The 20930-nt window shown below is 37.3% G+C and overlaps 1 protein-coding gene and 1 non-coding gene across 5 annotated transcripts in view; both read right to left on the bottom strand.

The window, feature by feature from the left end:
• Positions 1 to 1096: 1096 nt before the first annotated feature.
• The window catches only part of Spg21 (SPG21 abhydrolase domain containing, maspardin), a 26626-nt gene continuing 6792 nt past the window's right edge, over positions 1097 to 20930 (bottom strand). For 2 of the 4 annotated variants that reach the window (XM_078049473.1, XM_078049474.1), the window contains 8 exons: positions 20871 to 20930; positions 18135 to 18299; positions 16417 to 16497; positions 15406 to 15551; positions 8117 to 8225; positions 6772 to 6879; positions 3395 to 3535; positions 1097 to 1790 (listed from right to left, as the gene is read on the bottom strand). The exon at positions 20871 to 20930 is cut by the window's right edge and continues 102 nt beyond it. In XM_078049473.1, the coding sequence (XP_077905599.1) occupies positions 1674 to 1790; positions 3395 to 3535; positions 6772 to 6879; positions 8117 to 8225; positions 15406 to 15551; positions 16417 to 16497; positions 18135 to 18299; positions 20871 to 20930 (927 nt within the window). In that variant the 3' untranslated portion in view covers positions 1097 to 1673. The remainder of the gene's footprint in view (positions 1791 to 3394; positions 3536 to 6771; positions 6880 to 8116; positions 8226 to 15405; positions 15552 to 16416; positions 16498 to 18134; positions 18300 to 20870) is intronic. The other 2 variants (XM_040274452.2, XM_013357615.4) reach the window with 1 other exon arrangement.
• On the bottom strand, positions 19001 to 19107 carry LOC120886965 (U6 spliceosomal RNA). The gene has a single exon (XR_005730148.1). It is a non-coding gene; the product is annotated as a U6 spliceosomal RNA (small nuclear RNA).

Here is a 20930-nt window from a genome sequence, read left to right as displayed (position 1 = left end):
GTTGCTTAGCTTAATAGGCAGCAGTTTTGGTTCTCTGTGGAGAAGGCAAGTGCTGGGTGCCTCTGTTTAGTCATGTTGCCCACCAACAGCCTTGTGTTTTTATGATCACAGGTAAGATGTTAGTTTTTTGTAACTTTATATTGATAAAATTAACCCAGTTATGGAAAGTTATTTTTCCTTTCAAAATTGCCAAAAATTTGATTAATCAGCTTCCCAGTATGTGAATTTGAATATAAATCTCTTGCATCTATAGAAATTTCAACTTGTTATCATATAATCTATTTTCTCTCTTGAAAATACATGTAGAAATTATATCAGAAATGCTTTAAAATAATCCAGTGATGGAAGTATGTGTAGAAGAAATGAGGGTGGGATATTAAAAAAGTACCTAATATTTTCTCATTTATAATATTCTAATTCATCCATAAAATAAATACTGGAATGACTAACACTAATGAAAATGTAAACTATGTTTAATCAAAGAGGTTAATGTTTTTCTTCCACATTATATGACTGAGTCTTTGGCAAGATGCAAAATGGATTGTTTGGTGAAATCACTTCAAATGATAAGTGATGGTTTAGATGATTTTGACCAGATGATATCAACAACAAAAATGTTCAGATAAAAGATAAAATCATGATCATACATTCCCAAGCTTTTATTGAAAGTCCTCCTTATTAAAAATTCTAACTATACTACATAAAATAAAGGATTACCAAAAAAAAAAAAAAAGAAAAAATGAAGGTAGGTTAAGGGATGAAACAAAACTGTCCATGAGTTAGAATTTTTTTTACACTTTTTCTTCCTCGTACTGGGGATCAAACTCATGACCTTTGTATATGCAAAGCAAGTACTCTACCACTGAGTTACATCCTGAGCCCGGACTTTTAAAATACTATTTCCTTTATGTGTATTGAGAGAAAGCGAGAATGTAGGAGAAAGTACCTGGCACACAGTAGCTGCTCAATAAATAAAAGCAACTGTTATCTTACCATGAGCAGGGAAATTAAATAATTTACTCAAAGTCACACAGAACTGGTAAAACCCATAGTCAATGCAGCCCCAACGGGCAGCAAGAATAATTATAAAAGCCACTCACTGAAACTTAATTTTTATTCCAAATGAACATAATGGCTAGAAAGAAAACAGCTAACACTCCAAATAATGTGCTTAACTGGAAATTAAAAGTAGTTGATGTGCAGGAAACCTAACAGCAGAGTGCCAGCCTTAGCTCTCTGATGATGGCTATGCCAAGAAAGCATAAAAAACCGGTGTCCTTTTGATACATGACCTGGATGTGAATATTTACAGCAAAGAACAAAAATCAAGACAGGAAACAGAAAAAGGAAAAACCTCAGAATCCCAAACCTCAGAAATTAGTATTCACTTATCACAATGAAGACTTTTGATAGTAAATTTTCACAATTTGTAAAATGTGTTTTCAAAAGTATTTTTTCAATTTCAAAAGCTAAAAAAATCGAGGTGGGGACAGTTAGTTACACTGGCATAGAAGAGCTGCTGCCTGTCAAGATGACAATCAGTCCTACTTCCAAAACACAGTGAGAACCGGTGAGCCTGCCGAGCCTGAAGGAAGAGGCCGACTGGTGGTGCTGACGCCACTGATTGTACAAGAACACACTAGGTCACCTCACAGCAACAGCAAAGGCCACATCTACTGCTCCTCCTGGCTGACGCTGAGGTTGCCTTTCTGCACCTCAAGCTCCTCAGCACTGACCATAGATGGGTCAATGGCAGCATATTTGGTTCCATGGAACTGCAGCAAATGTATCTGTAGAGATGGAGAATTATTATTATTTTGTTTAAAAAGTATTTTTTTTTCAGTGCTGGGGATTGAACTCAGAGCTTCATTAATGCTAGGCAATTAATGAAGCTACACCCCTATCCCTTTCTTTTATGTTATTTTGAGGCAGAGTCTCACTAAATTGTCCAGCTTGGCTTCACACTTGAGATCCTCCTTGCCTCAGCCTCCTAAATAGCTGGGATTATGGGTGTGTACCATCATGTCCAGCTCGAATCATTATTTATTTATCTTTGGTATCAGAGATTAAACCCAGATTGAGCCACATCCCTGGCCCTTTTTTTATTTTGAGACAGGGTCTCACTTAGTTGCTTAGGGCCTTGCTAAGTTGTTGAGGCTGGCACCCAGCCAGAATCCTCATTTTTAATGGATGAATTACTGAGAAGAATGTATACTGCCTTATATAAAAAGCTTGGTTTGTAACCTGGGCAACTTAGTGAGACATTGCCCTAAAATAAAACATAATGAGGACTGGAAATACAGCTCAGTGGAACAGTACTCCTGGGTTCAATCCCTAGTTATCACAAGAGGGATTGGTGGGGAGCCCAGCTGGAAAACACCACCATAGCAGATTTTTTCCACCCCAGTACTGAGGAACGAACCCAGGGGTGCTCTACCAGTGAGCTACAATCTGGCTTTTTTTGGGGGGGGTGGGGTGGGGGACAGTGTTTCTATATGTTGACCAGACTGGCTTCAGACTTGCCATGGACACCATGCCTAGAGACCATAGCAAATGTTTTATCCTTCTCAAATTAGAATCTAATACAAACTAATTAGGAAAAAATCAGCAAACACAGAAAAATAAAAAATACTACAACATGGGACCTTTGATCCTAAATTGCTTTCTTTGTAACCAGTCCCTCCACATTCCTAGAACTGTCTTCATAAACATCTTAAATGGCTGCATGCTGCTCCATGAGCAGGTTTTAGTCTTCTGTTGCTGTGAGTTAGGTCCTCCTCATCTTCTGCTACTATGATTAATATTCTGGGCATCAGTTTTTTTATGTGTAGGATCCTCTCCTTAGGATCTATTTCCACAAATGAGTGGAAAGATTAAAGAGAGGACTGGCTTTGTAAGGCTCCTGATAATTTTTGTAAAATTGCCCTTGTCACTGCTATTCCAATATCCTAGAGGATAAAGATGTAGGTTTTAAATTTTCCTTAATGCATTAAAATTAGATTTAAAGAGTAGCTTCATGAAACTCAAATTAACCTCATTTAGGTCTGATAGACATCTTGCTTTGGCTGAATTGTGTCCAAGAAGTAATTTCATATCATACCAATGGCCACCTTAGTGTGTGGACATGGGCTTGCTGCTCTAGAAAGAGCTGGTGGGCACAGAGTTGTCCATGGTTCTTTCATAATATACCCGTTTGAAGTCTTCTATAAATTATAAATGTAAATCACATTTAACAAGTTAATGCCTTGTTCTTCTCATTCCCACAGAGAATTCTGTTCTTCCCTTATTTAATCCATCATCACAAAAAAAAAAAAAAAAAAAAAAACAAAGCAGCTTTGTTACAAACCTTTAAGTTTTAGGTTCAAAGTGCTCTGAATTACAAGATAGGACTCACCTGTACATAAAGATTCACTTCTGCACTTCTACACAGGTAGGGAAAATTGCCTCCAGTTTTAAGGTGAGCTCTCCGGGCATTAGGATACAGTTTGTACATTTCTTCTTTAGCTTCAGTTGAAAGTGCACTCTGGTCAAATACCTTTAAAAATAAACAAACATTGGGCTAGGGGTATAGCTCAGTTGGTAGAGTGCTTGTCTTGCAAGCTCTAAGGCCCTGGGTTCAATCCCCAGCACCAAAAAGGGTGTCACCTCAAGTGTTTCTTTCTCATGAAGATATAATACTGACTGCCACAGCAGCCTGAACCACCTTCTAGTGCTGACCCCTGAGCACTTCTAACCCAACCTCACACCTTAATTAGATTTCCCTGCAAAATGTCCCTTGCATTTTTTGGTGGTGGAAGTGGAAGGGGGAATTCTACCATGAATTTCCCTTTTCCTCAAATATACCTAATTAATAGAATTAACAGTGAATAATCATTATTGAAAAATATCAATTTAAAAAAAAATCACAAAATCTCAAAAACATTTTTATTCATTAAAAACAACTACACAGCTGGGCACTATGGCACACACTGATAATTCCAGCTACTCAGAAGACTGAGAAGCAGGATCACAAGCTTGAGGCCAGCTTCAGCATCTGTCTCAAAATTAAAAAACAAACCTGGGGATGAAGTTCAGTGGTAGAATGCTTGCCTAGCATGTGTGAGGCCCTGGATGGAATCCCTAGTACCTCACACACACAAAAAAATTAAGTCATATATAATCTCAGTGAAAAAAAAAATTCCAAAAGGTATTTAAAGAGTATAGGTAAAAAGTCCAAATTCTTTCTTGGAGGAGCCACTTTTTGAAATCTAGAGAATATGATTCTACATGTCTTTCAATGCCCAAACAAGTTTTTCAAAAAGTAATTTAAAAATAAGAAACCACACACACACACACACACACACACACACAAATTTACACAAATAATTTTAAATGCATTGCCAACTAAATATTGTAGTTTCCATTGGCCATGAACCCAGTGAACAAAGCTGCAAAAGGAGAGTAGGCTGAGCAAATATACTGTGGGTACCACTGAAAAGCTTGCTCTATGTCATGGTGACTGTCAGACATAGCAATTACAGCAGAAAATAGAGTTATTTACTGCTTGTATAATCTCCTGACAAATCAATTCTTAAAAATACATTATTTGCATTTAGGAACAAATTCATTTGAGGCAAAATAAAGTAATTACATCATTAAAAAAAGTAAAATTTTGAACTGTAGCTCAGTGGTATAGCACATGCTTAGCATGCAGGATGTACTAGGTTTGATCCTAACCTCCCCCCACCAAATTTTTAAGTCGAAACCACAGTGGGGGTGGGGATGTGGCTTAGTGATAGCATGCTTGCCTATCATATGTGAGGCCTTGGGTTTAATTCCCAGCACTGTTTAAAATACAAAACACACACACACACACACACACACACACACACACACAGAGTGAGATACCGCTTCACATCTATTAGGATAGCTGTAATCAAAACAAAATACAGATGGGCATGGTGGTGCATGCCTATAATCCCAGTGGTTTTGGAGACTGAGGCAGGAGGATCATGAGTTCAATGGTGAAGCACTAAGCAATTCAGTGAGACTCTGTTTCTAAATAAAATACAAAATAGGGCTGGGGATATAGTTCAGCTGATAGAGTGCTTACCTCGAATGCATAAGGCCCCAGGTTCAATCCCCAGCACAACCACCAAAAAAAAAACAGAGCTGGGAATATGACAGGGTCTCGCTGAGTTGCTTAGGTTGAGTGGTTGTCCCTGAGTTCAATCCCTGGTACCAAAACAAAACAAAAACCCCAAAATACAACAAGACAAGTCTTGTTCAGGATGTGAATGTGCATTACGGGTGGGAATATAAAATGGTATGGCCCTTGTGGAAGACAAATGGCAGTTCCTCAAAAAATTAAACAGAATTGCCACATGATGTAGCAATCTCCCTTGTATCCTTGTATGTAGGAACCCTCAAGATTAAAAGCAGGGACTATGGGCTGGGGTTGTGGCTCAGAGGTACAGCGCTTGCCTAGCACATGTGAGGCACTGGGTTTGATTCTCAGCACCTCATACAAATATATAAATAAAATATTTCATCATCAACTAGTAAAAATATATAAAAAAAAGCAGGGACTCCACTGGGTTCATTTCTCAGCATTGTATATAAATAAATAAAATAAAGGTCTATCAACAATATATATATATATATATATATAGCAGGGACTCAAACAGTTTTTTTTTTTTTTTGATACCAGGGTTTGAACCCAGGGGTGCTTTACCACTAAGCCACATTCCCAGCCCTTTTTATATATTTTATTTAGAGACAGGGTCTCACTGAGTTGCTTAAGGGCCTTACTAAATTGCTGAGGCTAGCTTTGAACACAAGATCCTCCTTCCTCAGCCTCCCAAGCCACTTGCTTCAGTTAACTTTTAATAACAATTTTCATAGAGGCAATATTCACAATAGCCAAAAGTTGAAAACAACAATTCAAGTGACAGATGACTGGATAAACAAGATGTGGAATATAAAATGGAATATTTTTCAGCCTTAAAGGAACAACATTCTAACACACATCAAATTGGTGAATCTTAAAAATATGGTAGGATTGGGATTGTAGCTCAGGGATAGAGCACTTGCTTAGAATGACAATGCCTTGGGTTAAATCCCTAGAACTGCAAAAAATTAAAACATTGTGCTAAGTGAAACTATCCAGACATAGAAGGATGGTAGTATACGAATCCACTTACATGATGTATTTCTTAGAAAAGGAAAATTCAAAGACAGAAAGCAAGATTGTTGGTTGCTAGGGGCTGGTGGGAAAGGAGGAATAGGGAGTTAATGTTTAATAGTTTATTTTGGATGATGAAAAAGTTCTGGAAACAGAAGATGGTGAATGTATGTGATGTCACTGAACTGAATACTTAAAAATGGCTAAAGTGGTAAATATTGTTATATATGTTTTAAAAAAAGTTTTTGTGCTAATTGACTTTAGGTATTTTTTGATTGTCTGAGGGGCACTTTCTCTTTGCTACCCAGATGTGAAACAGCTAAAATATACCAAATATTTTTTGCTTTCTGTTGACAAGAAAGCAAAAATAAACCAAAATGGGCAAAGACTACTATGCTTGTTTAAATTTATGTTTATTTCAACAGTAATATTCTTGTGAGGAAAAATCCAGGTCAAGCAATAAACACATTATTTTGGAATTGAGAAAGCTGAGGGCAAATGTAAAAGGCAAGGCAGGACTTGAAGCAGCACATTTAAAATCTGAAAATTGTATCTTGGCAAATAATTTCAAAAGGTAAAATATCTATTTTACTTAACAGGAAGCTTACATCCATTATGGTTACAGGGATGTCCCGAATTTTATGAGGTTCCACATAAGAATTCTGACAATTCAGGGTAAGTCTTGAAGCCAGTTCACTCTGACCCAAACTTTCCAGCTGTGGAAAAAAGACATGTTGGGTTTCTGACATTTTGTTTTTTATATTTACAGTAAATCAACAAATAACATTTGTATTTATAAAGGTAGTATCATGTACAGTGGGGCCAGAAAAGTTACCAATAAAGAGAAACAAAGTATATGAGAGACCCTGGAATGGGTTTCTCTCCTGGTGATCTTTTTTCTGTTCTGGAACCTGACTAAGGTCCCATAAATGGAACCTGGCTTTTCAAAGCCCTTAACTGAAACTCCCTGCTTCAAGGAAGTGCCTGTGGGCACCATGCCAATTCCCACACTCCAAAGGTGTCAGATAAACATCTAAAGAATCTCTGAGCTAGAAGAGACCTCAGAAATAACCTACTTATTAAGTTACTAAAGGCAAGCCTACAGCCAGGTACAGTAGTGCATACCTCTAATCCCAGCTACTTGAGAGGCTGAGGCAGGAGAATCTCATGTTCTAGGCCAGCCTCAGCAACATAGTAAGACCCTGTCTCAAGATAAATAAAAGGGCTGAGGTCTAGCTCAGTGGTAGAGTGAGCCTGGGTTCCATCCTTAATACTACATAATATAGCAAGCTTACAGACATGGTTCATCAGATTTACCTTGAGAAAAAGAGGCGGAGGGTAAAGTAAAACTTCCAGATTCCCAGTATCATATATCCAAGGATACCAGATTATGAGAGGCCTTGGAATCTATTTTTATTTTATATTTTTGTGAGACAGGGTCTGGCTAAGTTGCCTAGGCTGGCCTTAAACTTGAGATCCTTCTGCCTCAGACTCCCAAGTCATTGTGATTACAGGTATATGTCACTATACCTGTCTTTTAAAAAATTTTAAGTAAATATACTTTTAACTGGCTCATAAAAATAAATATTGCTTATTGATGAGGTAATGTAACATTTCAATACATGTATACATTTTGTGATGCTTAAATCAGGTTAATAATATCTATTTCTATTTTTCTTTTGAAATGGTTAGTAAATTATTATCTATAGTCATACCAAAATCTGTACTTTTAAATGCTACCCATGTGATTTTGATGAACAGCTATTGGGAAGCACTAATATAGCCAAATCCTTATCAGCAGTGATATCTGTTGGGAGTATTAAAGTTAATATGGAAGGCTGCTTAACAAAGACCTCTAATGCATATTCAATGAGACAGATATATCTTTAGAGACTAAGTACCTGTGGAAATTCCCAGTATAAGGTGTTCTCACCCCAGTACCATGATCCTTACCCTGTCCACCATGAAATCAATGGCATCAGCCATCATTGGGTCCACTGGGCCAGAAGAAAAGTTTCCAAGAACTATCTTTTTGAGCATAAATGCTGGCATCAGCCAAAAGCTGTAAAACAAAGACTTGGTAATTCAAACTTTCAAGACTATACATAAATGGCAAATATTCACTTAACATTTAATAGCTAGATACTTGGAATCTAGAGATTTTAAAAAACCTACTCCCTTCAAAGAATTCAGCATGTAGACCCTAAATGCACTTTTCTAAGCTCTCAAAAAAATTATGGTCAAATTAAACTTTTATTTGAGTACACAGAATATAAGCAATATTTCAAAAATACTTTCACTGAGTTAGGCATTCTGATGATTCCAGGATTTTTTCCACCTAGCTGATCTTATTTCCAATGGCTAAATTATTTTCTTTGAGAAACTGATAATTAAGAGAAATATTCCTTCTTTCTAGTTAAAAAACACCTTCTGATTATACCAAAATGAAAATTATCATGCCCCCTAAAACTTGCTGTTAGCCTCACCTGGGTTAATTCAGAGCCATTCAATCTTTGTGAATTTCTATACGTGATTTTTAATTGATTTTATTAAACAAATTTCAATTTTTTTTCAATTATGCTGACATCCTGGTATAGTTAACAATACAGGGTCAGCATGAACAAAGACAAGAATGCCAACCAGCTACTAGCTGCTATTCTCCCAGCAGTGTAACACTTGCCTAGGTTCAAGGCAACCTAGTCAGCTGCCTAGAGCGGAGGAATTTCAATTATTAAGCCAGCATGGAGGGTAAATGCTAATTTCTCTAAAACTATGCTGAATATTATTTATAAAAGATGAAGATCACCTTCTGATGCTTACTTTCATTGGAATTTGACTTTCTCTTCAAAGAACCACTTGGCCATCTTCCAGTTAACTAAGTTTTCTGTCATCACTACTTTCTCTTGAAGGTAAGGGTGGGCCAGAAGTGGCCCATGCCTATAATCCCTCAAAAATTTGATGCCAGCCTCAGCAAGTTAGTGAGACTCTGTCTTGAGGGAATGAGGGAAAAAAATCTGGGAATGTAGCTTGGTGGTAGAGTGCCCTTGGTTTCAATCCTCAATACACTGGGAAGGGAAAAAAAAGAAGAATTCTCTCCATAAAACACTATTTGAAAAGGGGTAAGAGTTGTTGGACTTTTGTTCAAATTGAGAATTCGTTTGTTTATGTATTGCATTTGTGTGAATTCATTCTTTGTTTTCAGAATAGGAGAAACACTATCAATCCCAAGGAAATCCTGTTAGGGCAGATTTTCGGTAATTGGTTCAACTGTAGTTATGAGTCCACAAAAAGGAAAAAAAAATATTTGCTTTTGTAATACTGCTTGGTACCAGTATCCTTTGGAGTCAAGAAAGACATGGCTTGAAAATAAATTATGAAAACAGCATTGGGCAGGATTTAATTCATACACACCAAGGTAAATCACCCCTAGGATTCCTAAAAAATAGTTTTGGCAGGGGTTCCTGAGTGACTTGTGTTGTATTTTTGGCAGGGATTTCTCAGGTAACTCAGCATTTTTTTCTGGTGAATTCATATGGCTATATGTGTCTAACTGTATATTTTTGTTGATCAGCATGCCTAATTTAAAATATCTCTTGTGAATAAGTATAAGATAATTCTTTAAGTACATTTATAGAATAATACATAAGACTTTTAGCTGTTTATTTTTTCTTCTGCTTTCTGCTTATATTAAGATCATTTTCTTATTCAAGGTCACTTAGAGGTTTGTTATTTCAGCCAGTCCTAGCTGAAATAGAATATCTAAAGAGTTAACTTTTAGAATGAACCCATGCCAGTTGGTGGATATAGCTTTTAAGGTTTTTAACAAAAGATAGTGACTGCAGAAAGAGGATGTAAAACACAATGCTTCTTTGGTGGCTTCTGCATTAGACTTTCAAAGAAAAGGTTCCTTAAAGAAAGATAAGGTGCCCTCTGCTAGGATCAATGCATCTACTGTCCGGAAGAACACTGGGCGGGGGTGGGGGGGAACTGTCCTAAGTTAAAGAATGTGAGTAGAAAAGAAAGGAAAGAGAAAGACTGGGGCTTGCAGATGGCAGAAAGGAAAGAATATTCAGATCCAGAAAGAGGCCTAGGATCTAGTTCCCTTGGATCTAAGGCACCTGATACAAATTCACCCAGAGGATCTCCATACAAAATTGACAGTGGGGAACAAATTGATTTTATGGTGGATGCAAGCACTACTTCTGAATATTAAGCTTACATATACTATTTACATACTATTCCTGCAATAGGCATCTTGGGGAAAAATAAAGGACCACACCTTTCAGCAACCTTTAGAATACCATCATAGGGACATCATCCTAAAGCACAGTTTCTTGTGTATGCCAGAGTGCCTGATTTCCTTTTGGGGACAAGATCTTCTATATAAATGTTCAAGTAATCTTTTTACAAAGACATTGCAACATTAAGGTCCCACCTGAACAGACTTAGTATCTGCCATTAGCCCTCTTAATGTCTAAGGAACAATCAGAGGGACATGTAGCAGCTAAAGTTATCTGAGAGGTAAGGCCTATTATGTGGGCAGATAGGACTCCTGGCAAGGCAAAAGATGCTTCCCCCATACAAACTGCCTTTAAGGAAGGAAAAAGGTAATGCCTTTTGAAGAGGGAGCTCAGCATGGGATAAAGCCCATTCTTAAAATGTTTCTTAATATGGGACTCACCAAACCTTACCAGTGTCCATATAACACACCCATTCTTTGGGTCAACAACCCATATTTGACTGAATATCAATTTCTTCAGGATCTACAGACAATAAAAATAGGATCTATACCCAGGAGTGCCTAATCCATACTCTCTGCTGACTACTCTGGGAGAATACTGATTTTCAGTTCTGGACCTCAAGGATGCCTTTTTCATAATTCTGGTAGAAAATGAATCCCAAGAACTAGTTGCATTTGAGTGGCAGGACCCACGTACTCAGTTTGTTCTACAATACTATTGGACTATACTGCCCCAAGGACTTAAGAATTCTCCCACTTTGTTCAAGAAAATTCTGGCTAAAAATCTACCTAAGATCTTTCAATTTAGTTCAGGGACTCTCTGTTACAACATGTGGCAATAGTGAGCCCAACATATGACAAAGATCTTGCCAACACAATAGACTGAATTATTTAACACAATATGAATACAAAGTGTCTCAGAAAAAGGCACAAATATGCAAGCAACAAGTCATTTATTTGGGTTTTGCTTTGTCCCAGGAGCAAAGGGATCCTTTGCCAGACCATAAACATGTTTGGTGATAACTAAGGATTTTGGAGAATGGCTGATTTTGGATTGCCACTTATGGGCTTAGAGTAAAACTGCTCTATGAGGTCCTTAAGGATCATAATCTTGAGCCTCTAGAATGGACTAAGGAATCTCAAAAGCTCTTTGATACGGTGATGGAGAAGTTAGTAACAGCTCCTGCCCTGGGTCTTCCTGACTGCAAAAACAAAAAACAAAAAACAAAAAAACAAAAAAAGCCTCTCAGCCTGTATGTGCATGAAAAACAAGAATTAGGACCTGGAGTTTTAATTCAGCCCTTAGGAAATGTGCTATCTCTAGCAGCATGTTTTCCCAAACAATTGGATCACATAGCTAAGGAATAACCCTCATACTTGCCAGAAGTTGAAGCCACTTGGGTTTTCTAACCACTTGTGTATGTAAAGAATGGGGCTTAACTAACGACCAAACATTCCCTGAAATGCAGAAATGGGAGACAGAAAACTTTGCCTTGTGACAACCTTTGTGTAAGTGTCCTACCATACCCTCTCCCTATTAGAATTAAAAAGGAGGCTACTGGCTCACTTCAGGAAAAATGGGAAAATACCAAGTTATTCTATTGAACAATACAAGCCACAAGAGTATAGGTTACAGCGGGGCTGAGTTTAGCTACCTTACTCCCCAATGAGCACCACCCCGCCACCCGCTTCAACATAACTACCTGTAGATCATTGAACTAGAGTATTCCAGCCAGCTGAATCTTTGATCAGCCTTTGCCTAGTCCCAAATTGCAACTGTTTACAGATGGGACCAGTTTTATCTACCAAGGTAAGTGCCAGGCTAGGTGTGCAGAGGTAACCTTATAAGAAACATTGAAGACAAAAGCATGACCTCCCTGAAATTCAGTTATGAAGGCAGAAATTGTTGCCCTTACTTGTGTTCTCTCCCTAACCAAGAAAAAAGGGGTCCCTGGAATCTTGCAGTTACTAGAGGTGGCTCACAAGTCTCTCCAGATGGTCATAATTCCCTATTATGGCCACCAGAAGGGGAGAGCATAGTGAATAAAGGAAACCAACTGACTAAGCAGCCAAGGCTGCTAGGGCTGGTGACAGCCCTGATGGGGCCTCTGGTTTTCTAAACTGACTTATCTTAATAAGACTAAAAAAGTGCTAAAGAATGGGGCTTAACTAATGGCCAAACAGTCCCTGAAAGGAAGTGCAGTGCTTGAGGAATAATTTGGATCCTGGAAGTCCTAAACAATGATAAAACACATCTACCATAGTACTCACTTTGGGAGAAATGCCACTCTCCAAAGGATACAGAAATATGGGACCAAATGTTTAAAAACTGTTCAATATGTCATTCAAAACTGCTTGAAATACAATCTGAGGGAGATATAACCATCAGGCCTATACAAATGGGAGGTCAGTTTAGGGAATGGCCCAGCTAGACCTGAAGTTGATTTTACTCAAATGTCCCAAGTCCTGGGAAATTCCAGATATGTTAGTTTTGCAGATATTTTTCCTGGGTATATAGAGGCCTACCCGACTTACCTGAAAAAAAAAAAAAAAAAAAACTGAAATTCTCAAGACTTTTAAGTTGGGATTCGGAAATTAAACCAAGATTTGGGTTGCCTAACAATTCAAAGTAAAAATGGATTTTCCTTCATTTCAGCTATCACCTAACTGGTATCTAAAATGCTGCACATAATTTGATAATTATACTCTTTAGAAGACTCAGTTAATGGGAGAGACCAAGAAGATGAATCACATTTTAAAGAAAACTAATGTAAAAAATTGTTAGAAACCAATTTAACTTGGGATAAGACATTACCAGTTGCTCTGTTACAGATCAGGGTAGTTCCCTGAAGCAGATTCAAATTGAGTCCTTTCAAAATGCTCTGTGGTAGGCCATTTCAGATGTCTTCTCCATAGGAGGACATCATGACTTATTAAAGGATCAGGACCAGCTGGTGACAGTATGTAAAAACATTGGAGACTATATTAACTTCGGTGTATCCCACTAATGTATCTATCCATCCATTCAGTCTGACGACTGAGTTTTTCTAAAAACCTAGAAGGAATAAGGACCAGACCAACAGTGTGTGGTGAAGTAGACCAGACAATCTGAAGAACTTCTAAGAACCCATTTTTCTGTCAAATTAGCCAGAGTAAAACAGGGGATCTACCACATGAGGGTAAAGTCTGCAACCACTGACTCGCCCATTCCAACAAGGCCATTAGATTCCTGGACTTTTGCCCCAAGGAAGAACCCCAAGTACTTAATTTAAGAAAAAAATGAAGGCTCAACAATATGAACTGGTAATATTTACCGAAATTTTCCTCCTTGGTGATCTTATGAGGTAACCCTCTCAAATGCTTGATAAAACCTCCCATGTCTGATCAGGAATATGGGTCTTGGGGAACAAAGTTTACCTGGTTAAATGAAGATGGCTCCCTCAGTATGGTCATATCCTACTTGAACCCCCTCAGTTCACCCATTAGCTCTAGATTTAATGGATATGTTCACTATATAGAGGGTATGAACAAATAAGGAAAACCTTTGAGATCCTACTGGTAAACCATATGGAAGGATTTTATAAAGAGGTACAACTAGTTCCCCATAGGGAGAAAATGGGCTAGCCCAAATGGGAGCCTGTCCTAGGCTGCACCCCTGAAAAAAGGATTTTGATTGTATCCTGAAGGATACAAGAGAATGTTGACTTAGTTTAACCTGGCCTAGAGTTAAAACTCCAATGCAGAACACCATTTGTTATATGGGGAAATGCTGATTTTGTTGGGAAGAAATACACCACACAGTAATCATCTCTCTTATGTGATGCATCAGAACTAATGTTTATCGTAAAGGTTTACTGGAACAGGCTAAGACTTCAAGTCCAAGTTAACCATTCCATTCCATATAACCCCTCCTTTGCCTGCTTTCAACAGGAAGTGGCCAGAGCAATCATTGCCCTTTGTCTGACAAGATTGTGAAATAGAGTATTGACAGTTGGGAAAATTGTGGCTGTACTTATGAATATCCTTTGCTAGAAAGAGCCTGTGCCTCCCTGAGCATGCAGCCCTTGTTAATCTTTTAAATTAGCAGCACAAATCAATAGATTACCAGCTACCAGGTTTTCCCCTACAGATAAAAGGAACTTAAAACCTGTGTTAAGATTTTTTTTTTAATTTGTCCTACTTAGTTGTACATGAGAGCAGAATGCATTTCAATTCATTGTACAAAAATTAAGATTTTTGAGGGGATGCTAGTCCACCATACTTAGTCTTGCTGAATAAATATTTTTCATTGCCTCAACAACTTGTCCTAGATTCACTGGGCCCTTTGAGTGTGGAGTAAATAAACTTGGGTTTGGTAACAGGCCTTTTTTTTTTTTTTTTAAGATAGAGCCTACCTTGCTGGCAATGAAAGAAGTGAACAGTAAACCAGCTTTCAGTTACTATCCAATATCTATCCAACTAATTAAAATGATAAAATCAATGAAGGGATACCTCTGAGGAGACAGGTACCCCAATGTTAACCCCAAAGCATTTTCACCACTTCCATCTTCCTGGAGACATGATATCAAGTGTCATGATGTGAAGAGCATCTGCTGGTGAACTAACTGCTCTAGTCTTCCCAGTTGGAGAATACATCTCAGGAAAATAACCCAGAAAGGGAAGGAAAGCAATGATTTGTACAAAAATTTATAGCAATGATGGAAAACTGGGGAAAGCCAAATGCCTAATGAAACTTTTAGTCAATATACAGAACTGTTCACACAAAAAGTGAGACAAGGAGAACACAGTAGCAGTTGATGCATTGTGAATGTACATTAAGCAATAATTTAGAGTAACAGAAATAGCTGAATGAAAAGTTCACTTGCAAGTGACTGTTTTAATTTTAAAAAACAAGGAACTACAAAAGACAGAAGATAGGAACCTTTCTCTCCCACTGCACCAAAAACTCCAAATTCTACTGAATAAAAACAATACCTTTTTGGTCCAAAGTTTATATTCTCACCTGTTTGCAGTCCAAGTTTGGTTAAAGATAGAGGTATCACTGAAGGAATTGCAGAGGATGAGGGAATGGACTCTAGGTGATTTGTGAGTATATTCAGCAAACTTTTGGGCCAAAAAGCCTCCCAAAGAAGCCCCAAATAGATGAACCTAATTATAAACAAACATAAGGTATATCCTAAAACACTGATCAATCATGACCACGAGAATCAAAAAGTTGCTTCAATCACCACTAACTACAGAATATAATGGCATCACTACCCAACAGACTGAACTATGTACAGTAATTAGAAATTTAGAAAACACAGCTGGGTAAAGTGGCACTATAAGATACAATTAATTATATATATAGAACACACACACACATACACACTATTTTCCATATATGGGAATTTACTAAAACACAGTGAAATGTAAACTTTAAAAGGATAATTGCATGGCTGGATGCAGTGGTGTAAACCTGTAATCCCAGCTACTTGGAGGCTAAGGCAGGAGGATGGCTAGTTCAAGGCCAGCCCCAGTAACTTAGTGAGACTGTTTCAAAATAAGAAAAAGGGCTGGGGGATTTAGCTTAATGTTAGATAACCTTTGGGTTCAATCCCCAGTACTTTAATAAAAATAATAATTGATTATGTGAATTATATCACAATAAAACATTTTTAAAATATAAAAAGAAGCTGAGTACAGTGGCACATACCTGTAGTTTCAGCTACTTAGAAGGCTAAGGATCACAAGTTCAAGACAACTTAACCATAATCTCAAAAGATAAAAAGGGCTGGAAGCCAGGGTAGAAGCACATGCCTATAATCCCAGAAACTCAGAAAGCTGAGACAGGAGGATTGCAAGTTTTAGGCCAGCCTGGGCAATTTAGTAAGACTCTATCATAACATAAAATAAAAAGGGAGCACCCCTGGGTTCTATCCCCAATACCACAAAAATAAATAAAAACAAAACATTAGGCTTTGCAAGATAGAGGCAGCATTAAAATCACAGTAATTAGCTTCAGGGTACTCACTTTATCCAATTGTAAATGGTCTAAGAGTTTTCTGAATCCATCACAGAATTCAAGATGGTCCCAATAAACTGGATACTGCAACTGAAATGATGTTTTATTTTAAAAACTATAGAAGTAAAAAATGCAACATGTCTGAAAAATTTATGACTCATCTAATAGCATTTCTCATTTGCCCAAGCTTTGTTTCCATATTCAAAATATGCGAAAATATTCATCTTCTAAGTATAATAAAAGCACATTTTACTTAACAGTGCAGAATTTAAAGAGAATTAAAAGCAGTAGGTAGGCTTGTAATCCTAGTGACAGGGAGGCTGAAGTAGGAGGTTTGCAAGTCTGAGGCCAGTCTCAGCAACTTAGTGAGATGCTGTCTCAAACTTTAAAAAAAAAAAAAAGGCAAAGGGCTAGAAATGTAGCTCAGTACCTTTGGGTTCAATCCATCATACCAAAAGAAAGAAAGAAAAAAAGATTTAAATAATAGATGAGAAAGTGCTAAAACAACAAGGGTGAATAGAGCAGGCAGACCTCATTCAAATAAAGAAACAGTTTCCCCTAAACCCAATTTCACTCTGAATTGAAGACATGATGCTGTACTTGCTCAGAAAAATAGGAAATAAAATCTGTTCAGAGGAGAGCTTCTTCTCTTTTTGGTAATATTTCTTTAAAGGGATGTTCAATAAAATTGTTATTTTAATCGACCCACTCTATGATATCCTGTACTTCCATTTGTGACAAAAAAGTAGCCTATTAATGCTATCAATGATGAAAAAAGAAGTACAAGTCATAAATTCATTTTAATGGAATTTAGGCTTGTCCTCTAAGGATTCCCCCTTTTTAATATACATACAATTCATCTGATGGGCTTGTTGTTTCAACGCTTAGATTTTTTTTGTCACTGGAAAAAAAAAAATCAATGGAAAAAATACTGCCATGTGAATTATGGGATTATTTTGGATGTAATATATTACTTTTATTTTTAAAATTCTATTTGTGGATAATAATTCCACTATTCTGAAACAGGATGGAGACCAGATTCTCCCTAGCCGAACATCTGAGAATTTGCATCAGATAATAACCTAAAAGAAAAGGGATAATATTTTTATGAAGCCTTTAATTTAAAAATACCCATACCAGGCTGGGGGTATAGCTCAACAAGAGAGTGCATACTTCGCATGCATAAGGCCTGGAGTTCTATTCCCAAACACACACATTTGAGTACAAATGAAACTGAGGAAATATGAATAAGACTGGCACATTATACTAGCATCAATACCCTAGCTATGACATTGTGTTAGTTTTGTAAAATGTTACCACTGGGAAAAATATAAGAGGAATATTTCTTTGTATTTGTTCTTTTGGTGGTGCTAGGGATCAAGTTCAGACTTCACTCAAGCTATGCAAGAAGAACTCTACTACTGAGCTAAACTGAGCTAAGCCCGATCCTTTTTTTTTTTTTTAATATTTCTTTTAGTTGTAGATGAACACAATACCTTTATTTGTTTTATTTATTTATATGTGGTGTTGGGGATGGAACCCAGTGTCTCACACATGCTAGGCGAGCACTGTACTGCTGAGCCACAATCCCAGCCCTCTTTTGTTTTTTTAATAGTTTAATGTATTTTATTAGCAAGCTTTACAGGAACAGCACAGAAAACAGATAACATTCAAAACATATACTTACATGCAGAAACAGAAAAATATAGTGACTGGATATAACTTACTGTATAATATAAATGCTTCAAGCACCATTTAGTTGCTAAACAATAAGAAATTTGTTTTAAAAAATCCAACCAGGCACAAAGTACATGCTTGTAATCCCAGATTATAGGGAGGCTGAGATAGGAGGATCCCAAGTTCAAGGCCAGCCTGGGAAACTCAGCAAGATGCTGTCAAAATATAAAAATTTTACAAAGTGGAAGTTCAGTGGTAAAGCACCCTTCAGTTCAATCCCCAGTACCATAAAAAATAAAACAAATAATTTAATCCAAAAGTTGGCACTATCCAGAGAAACTTTAAAAGTTTATTTATAACTATTATAAAATTGAGCTTGTTCACTGAAACATTTTAACTTAAAATTTTACTGTTTTAGGTCTGGGGTTGTGGCTCAGTGGTAGAGCACTTGCCTTGCACATGAGAAGCACTGGGTTCGATCCTCAGCACCACATAAAAAATAAATATAGGTATTGTGTCCATCTACAACTAAAAAAATATTTTTTTAAAAAGTTACTGTTGGGCTGGGGATGTGGCTCAAGCAGTAGTGCGCTCGCCTGGCATGTGTACGGCCTGGGTTCGATCCTCAGCACCACATACAAAAACAAAAGATGTTGTGTCTGCCAAAAACTAAAAAAAAAAAAAAAAAAAAAAAAAAAATTAAAATTCTCTTTCTCTCTTTAAAAAAAAAAAGTTACTGTTTTACATCTCTACATTTGTATTAAAAACTGATGAATTAAAGTAGAAAAACTGTCAATATCTGATTTTTTTCCCCTATGTTTCCACTTACAATCATATATTTAGGTACTGTAAGACCTTATGGAAAAAAATCTAATGTTCATAACTACCAATAATAACAAGAAGAATAATACATTTTTAAAAAATAGAACACTTCATCAATTTGCATATCACCCTTGAGATGGGGCCGTACTAATCTTCTCTGTATCATTTCAACATTAGTATACGTGCTACCAATGTGAGCATTTTGTATTATTTCTTACAAATACACGTGACTCTGTAATCACCTCAATAAAAATGTGAATTAAAAAAGACCCATGCATTTTAGTTGTTAGATACTAATGAATATCTAATAAATTTCAAAACTTCTGATCAAATTCTGATGACAATTTGGAAGACACTGTTGGCCTTTTCTTGATTCACTATCTAGTTAATAAAATAGAGGAAGACCACCTCAAGAACCTTGAGGGCAAAGAAATATCAGGCAGAAGCTAAAGTTATTGAGACCTGCCAGCCTGGAGTAATAAACACACTGTCAGCATCTGCTTACACTCCCCAGCAGGCCAGACACCTGAGGGTGGCTCATTTCCCCTCCCAGGGTATAGAGGACTGAGATGAAGGTGCACCAACTGTTCTCCTATGATGCTACATATGAAGAAGGATGATGAATACCTAGACGGAGGAGGATTAGGCTACAGAGACTCAAACATGTCATCTTACAAATATTTTAAGAAATGAGAAATGAAGCCAGAAAGGAAAAGTCCTGGGGGAGAAAGGGGGCAGCAGGCAATGCTTATAACTGTTTTCTCAAGAGAAAGGCTGTCAGAGGAAGAGGACTTTTACATATTTGGTGTGGTAGTGTTGGTGGTAATCCTGGTAGAATTTTCAGTTACCTTCCAAGAGAAAAGAACTGGTCCACTTTCTCTTCTTTAGATAAAATACTGGCTATAATTATACAATTTATTACTAACACAGAGCACCATGTGCATGCTAATATTCCAGGATCAGAAACCACTGCCAGCTCCAAAGCTAAAGAAGGGTCTCTCTTCCTCACAATTTAGAAGAGCTATCAGGCATGTAATCCCAGCTACCCAGGACACTGAGACAGGAGGATGTCAAGTTCAAGGCTAGCCTTGGTAACTTAGCAAGACCCTGATTCAAAAAACAAAAAAGGCTGGGGATGAAGCTAGTGGCAAAGCATCCCTGGGTTCTATCCCTAGTACTAACACTGCCCCCTGACCCCCCGCCAAAAAAAAAGTTAGGAGACCAACTTCCTCACCAACCTGTGCTATTACACAGGCATTGGAGGGAGGGAATCAGCCACAAGCAAGTGCCTTCCCTATACACACCTTTGTTTCAGAGAAAGAAATTGAGAATGATCAGGGGACACTAGGTTGAGACTTTAGACCAAACTTGACTATAAAATAACAATGAAAAAAACAACAACTTCTTAACCAATACTAAGGATATGAATTAACAAAAGAACCTTATTTCAATGTCAAAGATTGACATTAAAAGCAAGGTTTTCACTCAGCAGATTCCTGTAAATTAGTAGATCCCTCTGTTGACTTACATTCCATGCTCAACTTCCTGGAAACAGTGGTGATACAACAGGAGGGGAAATGGAGCCAGAAGACTGAACTTGGTCTCCCTCTCTACCATCTATCTGCTGGCTGTGTGACTTTGGGTGATCACTAAAAATGACTGCACCTCGGTTTCCTCTTCTGTACACAAGGACAAATGCTTCTTACTATTCAGAACCATGAGAAGTGTGTCAGGAAAGAATGCATGTAAAAGCTGGTACAGAGAAGGCTACCATTAGCAGATCTCTTCCAAAACTCTGTATGTCTGTATATACACACCAGTTTCCTGCAACAGGTTTCATCTCACATTTTAAAACAGGAAAAGAATATCTTATCACAATAAAAAGAAGTCTATCATTACGATTATCAGAAACAGAAGCATAAAAAACACAATCTGAATTTTAACACTGAAGCGATAATACTTACAGCTATAACCCGATAGCCCCATCCAGTCAAAGCCAAAATCTGCCGGAAAAATACATCTGC

Source organism: Ictidomys tridecemlineatus, chromosome 5 (assembly GCF_052094955.1).
Source record: "Ictidomys tridecemlineatus isolate mIctTri1 chromosome 5, mIctTri1.hap1, whole genome shotgun sequence".
Taxonomy (NCBI): domain Eukaryota; kingdom Metazoa; phylum Chordata; class Mammalia; order Rodentia; family Sciuridae; genus Ictidomys; species Ictidomys tridecemlineatus.
Note: the sequence above shows the minus strand (reverse complement) of the source record. Positions and strands in the feature narration are given on the sequence as shown.